The following is a 17,263-nucleotide window of genomic DNA, read 5'->3' as shown; positions in this document are numbered from 1 at the left end:
CGGGAGAAGTGGTCCTGACCGAACTCCATAGCCATAAGAATTTAGACTTATAGGCTAGGGCCTGGGCCTGCACATCATCGGGAGTCAAAAAAGGAAGTCGAGAACCTCCTGTCTAAGTGGGTCAATTTGATCTAGATCTACCGACTTAGCATATTTTAATTGTTTTGAATGAGACATATGCCTTTGTTGCGAACCAACGCATACGGTTCTAGAAGTAGGCCACAAACTCAACCTGGCTGACGTGCACACACTTGAGCTGTGGGAATACGGGACCCGGTCATCATGCGGATAATGCTCTGCGTGCTTTCTCTGAGCCAGGGCAGGACACACAGGACCGTATGGAAAGTGTGGTGCCGAAATAGGTTTATTGTGGAACCTAAACCTGGCTCCCGCAGGACCAGGGTTAATAGCTTGCTGTGCCATCATAACTGTGAAGCTTAGTTGCTAGTGTGGCGATTATTTTAATCGCCTTGAAGTCCACAGGGTAATCGTTGCATTTGTGAACTAAAATCTAGTCATAGAATCTGGTCCTAATGGTTTCTTTCACCTTTAGACTTTGGTTTTTGGTTGGGGGGGGGGGGGGGGGGGGGGGAAGAGAAAAGAAAGTACAAGCGTCGTCTGATTTTTAGATTGTCGGGCTCGCCATCGTGACTGGTCAATGAACCTGTGCGCGCGTGAGCACCGGCGTTTGTTGTTGGGGTCGCCAAAGTTCATTCAAGGTCTGAGCGTTGCGAAGTATAGGCCTAGGACTACCGAATGGGATAGGGGATTATTGATTTTTTTAAAGATGCACTCGGGGGAGGGGGTGGGGGTGCTACAGGCAACACCAGAGGACAAAAACTTTGTATGGGTGATAGTAAATTATAACAATATTGTAGCTTTCTGTTCAAGGCTGGCAAATTTTCATTGTCTCTGCATCTTCTTTCCCCTCCCCCCTCAGTTCTTACAATTCTCTCACTTCATGGGTTTACTGGGGCCATTCAAGTTATTGAGTTTGAGCAATAATTTTTGCCTTTCATATTCATAATATTATGAGTCATGACACCCACATTGGTTCCTCACAGTCGAAATTCTTGTTCAAGGCCCTTCCGAACGCTCAAAGCAGGATTCTTTTTTTAATATAATATAATAATGAGAGGAAAATTTATAACTCACTGAAATACTTAGGCTAGTCAAACAGGACCCCAGTTCAACACTGACATATGTTGTGACTGGGTATATTTTGTGTGTGTGTGTGTGTTATGTAACACGCCTCTGGAAAATGGATGACTTTGTTGCGTGTTATTTTCGTTCCATATGATATATTATGTAGGCCTAATGATAATATATGTTAATGATGGCGCAAATGAACTCCCTTTTTTCGAACTGGTGTGGGATTTGCTGGGTAGTAATTTTTTTTTCCAGGTAGTAAATTTTTTCAGCAAATATTGCTGGACACCCTGTTATCAACTGTACCTTCTTTTTCTCTGCCGAGTAGTAACGTTTTCTGCGTGTCATTTGTGTAGCGAGTGTTTTTTTCTAAATCAGACAATGGTTGTGTAATATGTCTCTGAAGTGCATGCTCTAGTGATGTGTCTTTAAACTGCGCGCAAGGAGATGTTGCACTGTCTTTGAACTCTTTCTCTGTACGTTTGGATGTTGAAGTCGCGGCTGGGGTCTCAAGGGTTAGATCTCTGTGTGGGGAATTCACTGGTGATATTTCTAGTGATGATTGATCTACTATGTCTGTTGAGTACTTTCATGTGATAGTTCGTCTGCCGCAATTATATGAGTCAGTGTTTCAACAGATGGAGGCTCTGGTGGGTCTTTTGAGCAAGACGGTGTTTGGTGTACTTTTCTAATACATTTATTTTGAAGTGTGCAAAGGGAACACACAGGGCAAGCATCTACTGTTTTATTTTGATCGAAAGGTGTCCGGATGTGTGAACTTTCTTCAATACTGTTTTGTGCAGCAGCTAGGGTTGCTTCTCAAATCTTTAAGGTTTAAATGCGCTGCAGATCTACACATTTGTTGCACAGTGTACAGGATGTGTGTCTGCACTATCCCAGTCCACGTTCACATGATAGAGAACGAGAATTGAGTACGTCATTCTTAAAATTGACACAAAAATATTGCTCTAGTTTGCCTTCTCAACCTTTTGACTTTTGTCCTCGCACGTTCTACAAAACACTCAAGGTGTACTTCCCGCGTGCGTTCCATTTTCACTCTGGTAGCAAACTCTCGTAACACGTGTCGACACAGAATCCGCGAAAGTGAAAGTGGGACCTCGGGTGAATACCGTACGAGCAGCGCGGCGGCCGGGAAAATATTACGGGGTGAAGTAACAAAACTCGCCGTCCTGCTAAAGTTTTTCAACCAATCAAAACAATTTTTTCACAAAGAAACCCCTTACTGACTCTTAATACAGCACATAAAAAACTGAACAATCTGATGTTCACGAATGGAAAAAAAAAAATGATTTTGGAGGAATCCGAGAAATACATGCACCACAAGGTAGGGTTAAGTACAGAGGCAGTGTGTGTACACGATTACAACTAGAACCAAACTAAAGGGTGCGTGTTATTGGGGAGAACCGGAGCTTTCATTTGATACCTCACACACCCATAGTGATAGATAAGAGGGGACATTTACAGGGGTCTAAATCAAGTGAAAATTACAGACTTTCCAACCGAAACCGGCTAGCAGCGCTATCGCCCAGGAAGCGATGCGTGGCCCGACTGTCAGGTGGGATTTATGACCCCGGGAGGTCAGCGGACGGGTCAAACTAAGTGCTCCGCAAGGATAGTAGAACTGAACAGCCGTGGCGATATACGAAAAGAACGAAGTACTAATGTTTATACTGCTGGCTGGTAGGCTAAGCAGAATTGATTTCGCTAGCCATTTTTTTTTGGTCACAGGTTTCGATCGAGGCGCGAGGAGTTTTTTTCACATTGAAGTAGGTACCACAAGCGAAAAATTTTTTGAACAATATTTGTCTTAGAGGTTCAAATCTACTCTATAAAACAAGAACATTAAAAAAAAGAATTTAAAAATCCGTCAATAAACAATTGAGATATAATGGTATTTCAATTTTTTATTTTTGAACGAAACCTTTTCAACTGCGACTTTCACCCATGTTTGAGGTGTTCTAAAATACAAAGTGCAAGATCAAATCAATGAAAACTTTGTTTTTCCCAGAGCTGTCAGCACAAACATTGATATCTCTAAATCAAAGCATGTGAGAATGACTGGTTTCCAAGACATAGGCCTTCGAAAATTGAAAAAAAAAAAAGCCAAAATTTGTTATTAAGAGCTCAGAACCCTATTTCAACCTCTTCCAAATTAGTCAAAACTGCCTCCTCATTAGTGAAAAGCACACAATCATTACAAATACACGCATAAACTTAGCTGAATTTTTTTCAGACCTCTCTGACCATAAGTAACTTTTCTGGACTCCTCTGAAGTGGGCTTCGGTGCAAAAAACGCCTCTTGGAAAAAAATTAGTGGAATTCTGGTACATCCTCGGTCAAAAAGCATCATAACAAGTGAACAAATTAAGCTACAGGGCTAAATCATACATCTAATTAAAGCTCAATGCAAGCTCTACGAGGCTAAATGAAAATTGTTTACTAAAACCTCTTATAACACTCCATAATAGGGCCCTAATGCCAAAAAACCTGCCATTATTGAGTGGAAATTGTAACGTCTGCCGACTGGAAAAAATTCATATAAAATCAACAAATTGTGCTACAAGGCTGCATTGTATATCAAATTAAAGCTCTTTTCAGGCTCTGTACAGTGAATTAGTGTATAGAAAGTAAAAACCTTCCTAACATTTCAGAAATTGACAATAATGGGGAAAACGTCATCAATATTGGTTCAGAAAATTAAGATTTCTGCTCAGGGGGTTTAAAAATTGGAATTAAATGAACATACTGTTCTACCGTGGTTCATCTTGTATAATATAGATCTAGTTCTAGATTTATTTATCATTTTTGCTGAGAAAGAAACCAGTGGCTGGGGAAATACAGTGTACGATCGTGTGTCCAGTAAATGGATGGAAGAAAGGGGGGGGGGGCATTTCTCCAATTATCAGGTGACATCTAAGTCTAAGAATACGTAAAAAGGCTGGTTGATTCAATAATTGAATATCCACCAATCAAGAACGTAGATTAAGCCTTTTTTGTTACCAAATTAAATGCCAAACACAGACCTGCCACTCATCCCGATTTAATCGGGATATCCAGATTTTTTGCCCCAAATCTCAAGGATCCCGATTTTCCCGATTTCGATCGCCCAGTATCCTGATTTTTTGTCGTTGCGTCTATTGCATCCGATTCTGAGAACAAAAATATAGGAAGTTCTGCAATTTCTTTTGCTTGGAAGCACCGATTGAACTTTTTATCAACAGGAACTTGGAACGCTCTTTTCTAAAGCATCTATGCCGAATCTAGTAAACGACTCACGCACGTTATTTCAACTAAAATCGGCGTAGTATCGATTTTGAATTCAGACTTGGACACGCTCAAGATCTACTTTCGCTTTTATAACCCGGAATTCTCCGATGGTGTCCTGATTACTGTAACAATTATGACTTAGCCTAAGAATAATATATTCGTTGTTCTGCCGTTGCTTTAAAAGCAAGCTCGGTCTGAGTGCTGGTTAGTCAGGCCTATCATCAAGACCTGTCAGTGAAACTTTCAAACGCTCATTCGTATCGCGTGACCTAGCTGACCTCGTACGTGTGAGTAGTGCGTGTGTCGGGGACCGTTGGTTGTCCGGGACAACAAAGTTCGTTCACACCGGTCGAGGTGTTTTTCGGGACTTAACCAGTGTGGACGATCGGGGGAGGGGGGGGGGGGTTTCCACTTGAGCTTATTGCGCGTGCCGTGATACAGATACTAACTGAGGGGAAAGGAATAAGAAAACAATTTTTTTAATGAACAACCTTCGCGCGATTTTTTTTTTTTGGGGGGGGGGTGCCTTGATTGTATATGCGATGGAAGTCAAACGTTATTACTGTATGAAAACGCGGGCTTTTTGCATGGATGATAAGAGTTATGTGCCAGCTATTTTCAAGACTACGAGAGTTTCAGCATGGTTGCAACCTGTGCTCCCCCAGTCTGTCGAACTTCGACTCGAGTACATATATGCTGTCTTTCAGTTTTCTCTCTATTTAGAGGCCCAAACGTGAACTTATTCCTGCAAAAGTTGTTTTGTATACTTGCCTCATAAAAGGGAACCAGGAGACCCCCCCCCCCTTTTCCCCTGTGTCCCTTATGACTGATTTGCCCTTGATCCCGATTTTTTTCACCAGATCCTGATTTTTTTACTAAAAAATCCTGATTTTTAGATTTCATAGAGTGGCAGGTCTGCAAACAATAGATCTACGAACATTTCCATCGGTAACACTAACACCCGGTAACCCCCTTCCGAGTGTTTAGTAGTGTGTAGTGTGTGATGACATGTTACTATAAATAGAACTCCCAGTTCAACTCTTTACGGCTTTATTCTTTCACTTTGATTTTTATTTTGAAGCATTTAGAATAATAAGGTGTTCTTAGTTGAAAAGACAGCAAAAATACCACCACGAAGACATACATTTGTATAGATCGCAATTAATTCACTATGAAGTGGTGGAAATGTAGGTCGGCGTGATTCCCACCAAACAATAACAATCCATTCACACGGCAAGTGGTGGCCGATTAGTCTTTATTTTTCAAAGCACGATATTCATAAGTATCCTAAAAGATAATTATAACACTTACATAAATTGACGCCATAAACAGATCTATCGAATGTTTCTTTCTCTGAACCATCATATAATCGTCTGCTGGTTGGGTCAAGTCAGAGGGGGTGGCAATGGGTGATGGAACAGCCGCAATGGCAGAATGACGATCTACCGAAAGTGGTTGTTACCCCACTTTAGAAAAAGTAATATTTCTACTTCGTGGAACGTAGTTGGCTTTTCTAAACACATAAACTTGATGGTACAGATGTCTAGGAATGTGATCCTGGCACGGATAGCCCGATTTGTGTCGAATTTCATATTTTAAAATGCTTTCTTCATCTTTACTTCGTACCACTCATGCTATCCGCTCGGAATAAAAACAAACACATTCCCTGGAAATTCTCCTGAAATCCCAGATTTTTGTTTCAAACCGCAAAAAAATTCAATGATTCACGACTGAGAAATTGAAATTTTAAACAAGTACCCCCCCCAAATCTAAGCGTGCAAAACTGCGAGACGGCCGAGTTTTCCCCTGTTAAACTTTAGTCAATTAAAAACTAAATATCAGGGTTCCCGCGGCCTCCTTGAATTCAGGGAGTCCTTGAAAACTGCTTGAATTTGCATTCAAGGAAAAATCTCCTTGAATTTTGCCAGATCGGACAGGAACACATGTACAGGGTGACTGCCAGGCCCTGGGAGCCCCTGGAATTACCCAGGAATTTGAAAAAAATCGCCGAGATCAGGAATGCAACAGGAATTTAAAGAAATCTGTAAATTGCCCCGAGAAAGACGCGGGGAAATACTTAAAAGTTCTCGAATATATATATTTGAAAACCAATTCCGACGTCCTTGAGTTCATTTTTGCCGGTCGCGATTGTGATATACAGTCAAACCTGTGTAAGACGGCCACCCATTGTCAAGGAGAAAAGTGGTCGTATAAGACAGGTGGCCGTCTTAGGCAGGACTGATCAAGATGAAGAAAACAAACCATTCCCATCTGAGGTCCCAATCGAAAATAGCCCCATTGTTGTTGTTGTTGGTGGTGGTTTGTATTTTGTTTTTAATTTTTGTTGTTGCTGATTTTGCACAAGGGTGACAATAAAACGAAATGTATCAGACGAGGAAGACCGAGTGCCATGTTAAAACAAACACATGGGTCTCCACCACTTGGAGAACGAGCGACGCTTCTATCACAAGTTCATGTTGACGTCCTTTGTTACTTTGTTACAGACTGGGTAAACAGTGACCACTCATCTCACTTACGATTAGTGTAAGAGTTCTGGGCGAGGCTTATGGGTTATGAGGGATCACACGCTTACCTCACCAACAGCTGAAAATTAGTAGCTATTGGTCAACAGTGGGAGGGGCCTACGCAACATGATCGGTTGGAGGGACTACCTAACAACAACGACAGGTGATTGAATTATGACGGCTCACCTACAACGCCGGGGGTCAATGCACAATTTATGCAGTGCTTCCACTCTTCCGTATTTTTACGGAAATCCGTACTTTCTGCCAGTTCCGTACTTGTCCCTCCATCATTATCTACTCCCTCCGTAAAAAAACTGCGACAGTGCAGGACTGCCGAAATTCCGTACTCGCCTTCGTATCGTCTTGTATAAGGTACGGATATTACGGTAATTCTCTCGGCAACAATCTAACGTTATAGAAACCTGCCAAATTGCGCATTTCCTGCAATCGGACATTATACCGCTATGTCCCAGTCCCATGCATTCATTGCGTGTTGGTCGGCAGTACATTTTTTACCTGCAGATGGATCAAAATCTGGCGAACCTTTTGTGCCAATTTCCTCCTTTCTGTCATTCACCCATTCCTTCCGTCTATCTTCGGATTGTTGCCGCGGCTGGAAAATATGCGCGTTGATCAAGACTGATTTTGATCTTAGACAGAAAATTACTGTCGGAAAGAAACTTTTTTCGCAAATTTTATCTAGATCTAGAGAAATTATCAATGCGAAGATTCTACGGCACGTGAACGCAATATAAGGGCCGCGATGAAAGAATATGCTGATACGGTCGTGCCCACTACGGATGGGATCGGCCGATTGCACTGATCGCCCGACTCGGTCGAACAACCGTGTTTGCTTTGAAACTGAAAACAAACACGTTTGTTTTTGGGGCGATCGAGTCGGGCGATCGGCCAATCCCGTCCATAGTGAGCACCACGTATAAAATCAAGAATAATTCGAAGTGGTGTTCCGAGGTTGTGACAGGCGACATTCAGACATGAAAATTTAGAAAAAATGTGGGTATACGCTGCGCAACCGTATTTTGAAGGTACATCTATTCATTATTCCCAGGTTTGCCTGCTGTCAATGGTGCGACTACAAATTAATTGAATTATAGTAGCAATGAAAGGGGAACCTGCTTTTAAACATTTCCAACATTGGAAAGATATGCTGGCGATGAAGTCAAACAAGACAAAATGTTGGTGAAAAATGAATATTATGGGCTGAAGGCAATATCTTCAAACAGGCTCCCAAATGCCAATTTTCTACCCTCTAAAAGACCCCCTGCAGAATTTTCCTTACTTTTCAGCTTCAGCTGGTGGAAGCACTGTTTATGACAAAACGTAATGGAGTCACAAAGGTGGCTGTCTAAGACAGGTATTATTGCTTTGTGTGATAGGAGTTGTGTGTTAAAATATGGTGGCCGCGGCCGCGTTGAACAGGTGCCCGTTTTGCACAGTTAAATTATATAGAAAAAACGCAAGCGGGGGGGGATAATAATAATAATAATAATAGATAGCATTTGTATAGCGCATATCCCCGCTCAACAGCAGGCTCCATGCGCTTTACACTATATTATTACCCCAGCAGATCATAGAACACTCCGAAACATTCTCAGCTTTCCGTGAAGCATACAGTACAAGCAGCTGATAAAGCGCTCAAACACTAACAATATGACAAGATCTTTCGCTGTCTATAGCCGGGTACCCATTCCCACCTGGGTGAAGTGAGGAAAATTCGTGTAAAGTGCCTTTCCCAAGGACAAAACGTCGGGCCCCTGACGAGATTCGAACCCACGACCTTGCGGTTGCGAGTCCGAGAGCCTAACCAGTAGGCCACCGACGCCACTAAATGGAAAGTGGCCGTTTGTGCAGGTGACCGTCTTATAGAGGTGGCCGTCAGGGCAGGTTTGACTAATATTTATTCGGCCTTTCCCGACCTGAGAGTACGTTACACGCGTACTTGCGGTAATGGCGGCAACAAGTGGAAGTATGTGCGATACCGAAGCTCGATCGGGAAAATAAAGATCTACTTTCGCTTTCGTTACCACCCAGAAATTTGCCGGTAGGGCCTATAGTAGTCTGATAACGCCACATTTGTAACATGCAGGCTCTGCATTACAAACGCTGTGTCGCCATGAAAATAAATCGTTTGTCCTGTGCTGTCACTTGTGTGAAAAAAACGAAAGAAAAAAAAAGTTATACAAGTTTTTTGTCGGGCTCGCCATCGTGACCGGTCATTGAACCTGTGCGTTTTTCGTCACATCGTGAGTATCGGCGATGGTTGAGGTCACCAGAGTTCATGCAAAGTTTGAGCGCTGCGAAGTATAGGACTCGGGAAACGGGATTATTGATTTTTTTAAAAAGACGCACGCGGGGGGGGGGGGGGGGTGAAGGCAACACCGTATGACAAAAAAACTGAACTTGGAAGTTGGTAGATCTCTAGATCTTCTCTCTGCAAAGGGCGCATTGGTGCACAGTCCTTGTGTGGAATCGGGATCCATCATACTCAAACCGTCTAAGCCGTGTTCTTTTTAATAAAGGGTTCCCGTTTCATTGCGTAGGTGATAGTAAATTATATGTATTGTATATTTTAGCTTTCTGTTCAAGATTCGCAGATTTTCAGTGTCACTGCATCTTGCCCTCCGACAGTTCTTACACCTCTCGCTCTGAATAAGTCTACTTGAGCCATTCATGTTATTACTCTACTTTAAGCTAGAGTAATAATTTTTGTCTTTCACGTTTATTATATAAACCTTGACACCCAACTGGTTCTTGACAGTGGATATTCTGGTTCTAGTCCTTTTCTCAGGCTCAAAGCAAGATTCATTTTTATATAGTTTATATAAGCGAGGGGTAAATATAAAAAAGTTAGAACAGACTGAAAGCCTAAGTCACAGTATCCCGGTGCCACACTGACATCATGTTGTTGACTGGATTCAATGTACCTACATGCGTGTGTGTTTGTGTGTATTATACATAATATATAAATGGAGCATGCCCTGTCGTTGTTATGTAGCATTCCCCTGGAGAATGGATGAGACCCCAAGAAGCTGGGTTGGCAGTCACCCTGGAAACAGTTTTTCTAGGAATATCGAAACTATGAATATGATATGATTCCTTTCGGACAAGTGTTTTTTTGTTTTTTTTAATAGGCTTTCCTCATGAATTTCTTGACCAAATCTCCTTGAATTTTAAGAATTTCTCCTTGAATTTTAAAAATTTCTCCTTGAAAACTTGAATTTGATGGGAAGTTCATGGCAGGAACCCTGAAATATGCAATCATAAGTATTGGTTTCTTGTTCACCATGGAGAAGGAAAGACACAGAAAACAGTGGTATCATTTTTATTAGTGTTTACCAAAATTAAAACTAGCTAATAGTTGGATGAAGTTGTCCAAATCTGGCTTCAGCCGTAGCTGTCTGCCTTGAAAACGGGCCGTCTACGGTACCTAATTGAAGTCGAGTGACAGTGAAGTCTGAAAGTTCGCAATTGCGACCCGCGACAAACATGAAAATAGTGTCGCATCAGATTCAGATGATGTTCCGCATATTTTTCTTGAATGGGAAGATGATTTCGAGGGTTTTTATGCTAGAGCTAACTCTTTGTGGAATATAACGTATGCCTACGAAGCATCTAGACTCTGGTCTAGATCTAGAGATCTAATGAACCGGCAGTTTTTATTCAGTCATTTCCAACACCACTACTACAACAATAACTTCACAAAATACTTTTTGCTTCACATATTCATAAAGAACTTTCAATGTTTTTAAACTTTTATTCTTACCTTTATTAGAAATTTTGACAAATAAAAAAGTTATTAGCCAAAACAAAAGCGTATGTGCAAACATGGCGTTTTTCCAAAATGAATTCAGCACAGAGGGAAAATATAAGGGGAAAGAAGTCGGCGCTCTAAGGGTTAACGGGGCGGAAATCTCGAGTGTCTCCTTGAAGACTACCTTTACCCTAATTCGGCAGTTGTACCTGGTGTTGATGTAGTGAGTTTTTCAGATTCTTCTCTTAACACTTTCCCTACCACGAGCCGCATTTTGTGGTTCATGGACCGACAGCCACTAAATATGGCCATGAGTGCCAGACCTCCGGGCCCCAGGCTGGCAAAAATTCACAGCATCACTTTCCGGGTTGCATCGGGTCTGTAAAAAGGGGGGGGGGGGGGATTAATCACTGAAACAAAATTTGGCCGGTAACTATCGAGTCCAGCCTAGCGTAATGGACTTTTAAAAACTGGTATCGTGATATGCATGCAAGTTCCGGATGCGATGTTTCTATTTGTCTGTCTGATCACCAGAATCGTCGATGACGGGATCGAAAGGATAAATAAATTACATGGCTCAAATAAGGGGTAAACGACATCCAAAAAAATCAGATTTTTTTTAGCCCTTCGATTTTTTTCATGAGTAGTTAGATCTGTTCGCGCGAAAACCGGGATCAGTGTCGGTGTGACGAAAGCTAAGCCAGCGAGTGGTCGTGTCGTAAGCTAGCCTATCGCAGACCTGCCACTCATCCCGATTTAATGGGGATATCCCGATTTTTTCCCCCAAATCCCAATTTTCCCGATTTCGATCCGAGTTTTTGTCGTTGCGCCTGTTGCGTCCGATTCTTAAGGGAAAAAAAAGTTCTGCAATCTCTTGGAATTTTTATTGGCAGGGACTTGGAACGCTACTTTCTGAAGCATCTATGCCGAATCTAGTTGATGACTCGTGCACGTTATTTCAACTAAAACCGACGTATCGATTTTGAATTCAGACATGGATACGCTCAAGGTCTACTTTCGCTTTTATAACCCAGAATTCTCAGATGGTGTCCTAATTACTGTAACAATTATGACATAGGCCTAAGAACAATCTATTCGTTGTTCTTCCGTTGCTTTAAAAGCAAGGTTCGTCGGAGTTCTGGTTAGTCGGGCCTGTCATCAAGACCTGTCAGTGGAACGTTCAAACGCTCATTCTCTTCACGTGACATGACCTCGTATGTGTGAGTATAAATGGCCTATGCGCTGTCCACAGAAGCGGCTATATTCCGCTATAACCGACTTGCGTGTTTGTCTGATTGCGTTATAGCAGTATTTTATTTACACAGATAAAGAAAGGAAAAAACAGGGTTTTAGAATAGTGTCTTAATAACAGACTTCTCGTAATTTCGGGACTTGTTATATGTGGATTCCACTGTAATGAAAAGACACGAAATTCTCGGCCGATGCACGTTTTCAAAATACAGTAGTCTCCACCTAAGATCCCACCGCTTACGATCCCGGTTCGCTTAAGATCCCGTTGTTTTAGTAAAGCAGAAATTTTACTATACAAAAGTCACTCCTAAGATCCTGCTCTGATGGTCAACATTCGGCTAAGATCCCGCATTTCAGATCATAATTTGCTAAACAAAAACCCGGGCGGGCACAGCCGATCAACCTAGAGTGAAAAGTTGAGATCAATAAACTGTCCGTCGTGTCAAAGATCAACCACTATCGTGAATGTGATCACATACACGTTGTAAAACTCGATGAAGCGATACAATGTTTGCCCCAGACGGGATCACACCGAGGTGTGAACTGACCGACGCGTTTGTTTGCCCCACGCATCGCACTCACACCTGAGCTCGCCACCTAGACTTGCATCACTCGCTGGGTGGGTAGGGCCTACACGTTCACTCCAGGCAGGATCACATCGAACCGTGAACTCTTCCTTGACCATTGCAGCAGTTGTCTGTACTCCCGAATTTGCGAGACAGACTGAATTTTAATTGGTGGGTTCACAACGTAATGGTGTGTAACAACAAAGGCGGTTTGGGGGGGGGGGGGGGGCGGACTCGGTCAGAGATGGAAAGCTATAAATTTTTGACAGGTAAAGAGGAGGGGCAACTGGATAAACGTAGATCTTGAGACTCACGATAGGATTATAAGTGAAAATGGCACGCCTCATGCCACTAATCACCGTGATAAGTCATCAAGGTTAACCACTCTTTGCTCGTCATATGCCACAAACCCACCAAGGGGGCATGTCAGTTCATTGTAGAGAGGAGGGAGACCATTTTACCGATTGTGAGCCTTAACATGGGTCACCATAGATTCTTCCCTGGGTTCATCGGTTAAGATCCCGCATTTCCTTGCTCCCGAGCACCGGGATCTTAGGCGGAGACTACTGTAATAGAATAGATTTCCTGTTCGCAGAGAAAATATGGCACTGAGAGATGATTTTTAGTCATTTCAGCGCTTTTTATTTGGTCTTCTTCGACTCGTAAATATAAGAAGAAAAGCGCTCCACTGACTTCAGTATATGTCTCATATTTTCACTTCTATATTAGGTACACGTACATAACTTTCAGCATTTCTTCGCATAACTTGAGGCAACCTAACTGGGAAGTTTGAATGGTGTTGTTATTTTTTAGATATGACCTTTCAAACCTGGAAAATTGTTGATTTCATACGACACCTTCGATATTGCATAATGACTTTTAGAACCTCAAAGTAATATAATTGGAATTAAACTTCAATATATTGTATCGCCATCTGATAGATTATTTTTTAACCTTCAGTTTGATGGGTCGTAAGATATGGTTTGTGTGTGTATAGTTGGACGTTTTGACCTTTTCCTTTGACGAGGTAGGGGCGTAAAAATACATCAGGGAAAAGCCCAGGGCCAGTTATGGATTTTGGCCTGGTAGGAACAGAGTCAAGATGTAGTGAAATTAGGGTTAGTTTTAAAAAAAAATTGGTGTAATAATCAGAGATGCCAACCAGTACGATTTTACGTATTTAAGTACGATTTTTTGCCGCAAATACGCGAAAACGACTTTTCATGAAAAAATACGGATCCTGGAATGCAAAAAATACGAGATCCAGTTTGGTCGAGTAAACCTAATTATCTCAAGTCCCCTCTTTTTCCAGAATAGTACAGTCCGTGCCGGCTATAAGCACGCCGGCCTTAAGCACGTTTCGGACTCGAGCACGCTAAACGGCTCTTACCGAATTTTTGCTATATAAATTACACGCCTATAAGCACGGTAACTTCGGCTTCAAGCACGCTTCATTTACAAGGCAGTCAATATTTTCATGATGACCCATCGAAGTTCGAACACAGTTTACACCGCAACAGTGGAGTGTGTCAAGAGAAACACAAAGAACGCAAGTGATGGACACACACACTCACACGGGCGGAGAGGAAGGCAGAGAGATGCACACAGCCGTTCGCGCGGACATAGGATCTAGCCTAGGGCAAAGCTACACACGATCCAAAAAAAAAGAGAGTCGGGGAGATGAGAAAGGGAGGCTGGCTGCGATTTCACCTTTGACCCTCGCTACCCATTAATCCTGATTGTGTATCACGCGCGAGGTGGGATGAAGGCGGTGGTATGAGTGGCACAGCGGGCAGTGTGTTACAGTAGGCCTAGTGTGCTGTATCGTGACTGGCCGTCTAAATTAAGTTTTCATTTCCCATTCGACCACAAAACAAAAAACAAGCAAACAAAAACTACCATGGCGGGTGTCTAAATAACAGTGCACACTTTTGCGGGAATGCTATAGGCCTACTTACAAACAAAGGGAAATAGCACGGGAAATTTCCTACATGAAAATCTCTGGATTATGTCTACTTCACACTTAAGCACGCTTCGGCTTTAAGCACGCTTAAGCTTTCTCCCGATGGCCGTGCTTATAGCCGGCATGGACTGTATCAGTATCGCGGAACTGGAATATTTGAAAACCAAGTCCGATACGGTCAGTAAGTTCATTTTTGCCGGTCGCGATTGTGATAATATTCGTTTAGTTTGTCCTCCTCCGAGAGTATGTTTTACTTTCACGCGAACAGGCTATATGGCGGCATACGGAAGTGTATTTGACACCAAGGCTTGATCGGGAAAATCAAGATCTACTTTCGCTTTCGTTACCATCGAGAAGTTTGCAAGCTGTAGACTGATAACGCTACTTATTTATGACTTGCAGTTTGTGCAGTGTAAACGCTGTGTTGCCGTGCAAATAAAATTTCTCGAATTCGTCTCTGTGCTGTTACTTGTAGGAAAAAAAGAAAAGAAAATACAAGCGTTGTCCGATTTTTAGATTGTCGGGCTCGCCATCGTGACCGGTCAATGAACCTGCGCGCATTCACATCACAAATAAATGCGGCATCGTGTGAGCAAAGACCGTGTTAGGTGGGAGTAACGGCGTTGCCAAGTATAGGACTACGGGAGGGGATTTATTGATATTTTTTTTACACACTCGAGGAGGGGGGGGGGGTGTGAAGGCAACACCAGAGGGCAAAAACTTCGAGGCAAATTTCAGAATTTTGATTAGAGCTCTCTGCAAAGCGCGCTTTGGTGCAGGCCATGTGCGGAATCGGGACCCTTCATACTTTGCAAGTCTGTGTAATTGAAATAAAATGTTCACGTGTCATTGGATGGGTGATAGTAAATTATACCTACATCTACTTGGATGGGTGATAGTAAATTATACCTACAGTGTTTTTGTGTTGCTTTCTGTTCAAGACGGGCAGATTTTCAGTGTCACTGCATCTTACCCTCCCACAGTTGTTACAACTCTCAAAGTGCACGGGTCTACTTGAGCCTTTCAAGTTATTGCTTTTCTCTGAGTTTGAGCAATAATTTTAGTCTGTCAGTTCATAATATGAATCATGACACCCAGACTGGTTCTTGATAATCGAAATTCTTGTTCTAGGCCCGTCTGAACACTCAAAACAGGATTAATTTTTTATAATAATAATGAGTGGAAAATATAACAGACTGAAATACTTCAGTCAAACAAGACCCCAGTACGACACTGAACACTGACATGTTGTTGACTGGATACATGTATAATATTGTATGCGTGTGTGCTCCCTTTTTCGAGCTGGTGAGCTCGTAAATTTTTTTCAGGAAATAATGCTGGTCAGCCTGAACATTTTACTAGTTGGTCGGTCGGTCGTGGAGAATACACATTTTCCCCTGGAAATTCACATTTTCATATTTCCCAGTACTCATTTTGGTTTTGTTTGGTTGGCATCTCTGCTCAATTATATTGTGCTTGCCGAAGAGCCTTTTTTACTAGCCATTTTACTCCTTCTCCAAAGATTCTTATGAACATCGTATTTTTTTCCCCCCTCAGATTGCTGCCTGCCATCAAGAACAATGTTGGTTTTGTTTTCACAAAGGAAGACCTCAGTGAGATCAGAACCATCCTTGTGGAAAATAAGGTGGGTAACGCTTCCAAATTACTGTATGTGATGACTCAAACCGTATTGACTTATGTATTACCTTTAGTTTATTTCAGAATATATGCGTGCTTCTAAAGTCTACAGCAGAGTAAGGGTCATTTTAAGAGGATCTAGCTGTTATGGCTAAAATATGCTTAATTTAGTTCACGTCAGTGAACTGTACCAGCATAGCAAGAGTTATGGGATTTATGTTTTTAAGTCTGTTCAAAGCAAAAGATATGTCTGTGAGGGGGCTTTTCTTATGGAAAAGTATGCTTCTGTGGAAGAAAATACTGTGACTGTTAAATTCAACCATTAGGGGTTGTTTTTTTCATTTGCCGAGAGTGTTAGTGTTGAGATGACATTGTTTATAGTATGATTGTCTTTGAAATTGTGTTCAAACAGTCTCATCTCTGAATACAGCTGGGAATGCAGTTATTTTTTAGTGCTTTCTTGACTTCTCCACAATGATGAAATGTTTGTTGAAATTGAGAGCCTGGGGTCTATACAAGGACTTAACCTCCCTTGTGGGCACTCAGGTAGAGATCATTATTTGGACTCAACACCGGTCTGAGTGGACAAGAACACAATGATCAAATAAGTCACTATCCAATAGTTCACATTTTTAGTGAATGATTTATTTTTTTTACTTTGTTGATTTTTGGCACTTTGAAAAATAGATTATTCGCTCTAGCCGTTAACCCATTTATATTTGGTACCTAAGAAAGGGTTTTCTATCCTAAGCATTATGCTTTTTAATTTCAAAATTCATAAATTTTTAAAATTATGGAATGATTTTTCTTTGTCTCTCCCCACCAGGTTCAAGCCCCTGCCCGTGCTGGAGCTGTGGCCCCTCTTGATGTAAAAGTCCCAGCCCAGACCACGACCTTGGGACCGGAGAAGACCTCTTTCTTCCAGGCTCTGTCCATCCCCACCAAGATCACCAAGGGAACCATTGAAATCTTGGTTAGTTCTTTGGATTACTTTGCAAACTTAGATTCTTGCATCTGTTGACTCATACGTTAAAGGATTCTGCAGAAAGAACTGGTAACTTGAGTGTCTGTATCATTTTTCAAGTTATAGTGCTCATGGTGTTTTGTTGGG

General features: G+C 42.0%; 1 protein-coding gene across 2 annotated transcripts in view; it reads left to right on the top strand.

Annotated features, from left to right (window-relative positions):
- Nucleotides 1–17,263, top strand: part of LOC101851148 (60S acidic ribosomal protein P0) — a 36,518-nt gene that overhangs the window by 9,668 nt on the left and 9,587 nt on the right. For both annotated transcript variants that reach the window (XM_005107904.2, XM_005107903.3), the window contains 2 exons: nt 16,072–16,159; nt 16,979–17,125. In XM_005107904.2, the coding sequence (XP_005107961.1) occupies nt 16,072–16,159; nt 16,979–17,125 (235 nt within the window). The remainder of the gene's footprint in view (nt 1–16,071; nt 16,160–16,978; nt 17,126–17,263) is intronic.

This window comes from Aplysia californica, unplaced genomic scaffold, assembly GCF_000002075.1.
Source record: "Aplysia californica isolate F4 #8 unplaced genomic scaffold, AplCal3.0 scaffold00641, whole genome shotgun sequence".
Lineage (NCBI taxonomy): Eukaryota > Metazoa > Mollusca > Gastropoda > Aplysiida > Aplysiidae > Aplysia > Aplysia californica.
The sequence above is the reverse complement of the archived record's forward strand: the minus strand, read 5'-3'. Positions and strand labels throughout refer to the sequence as shown.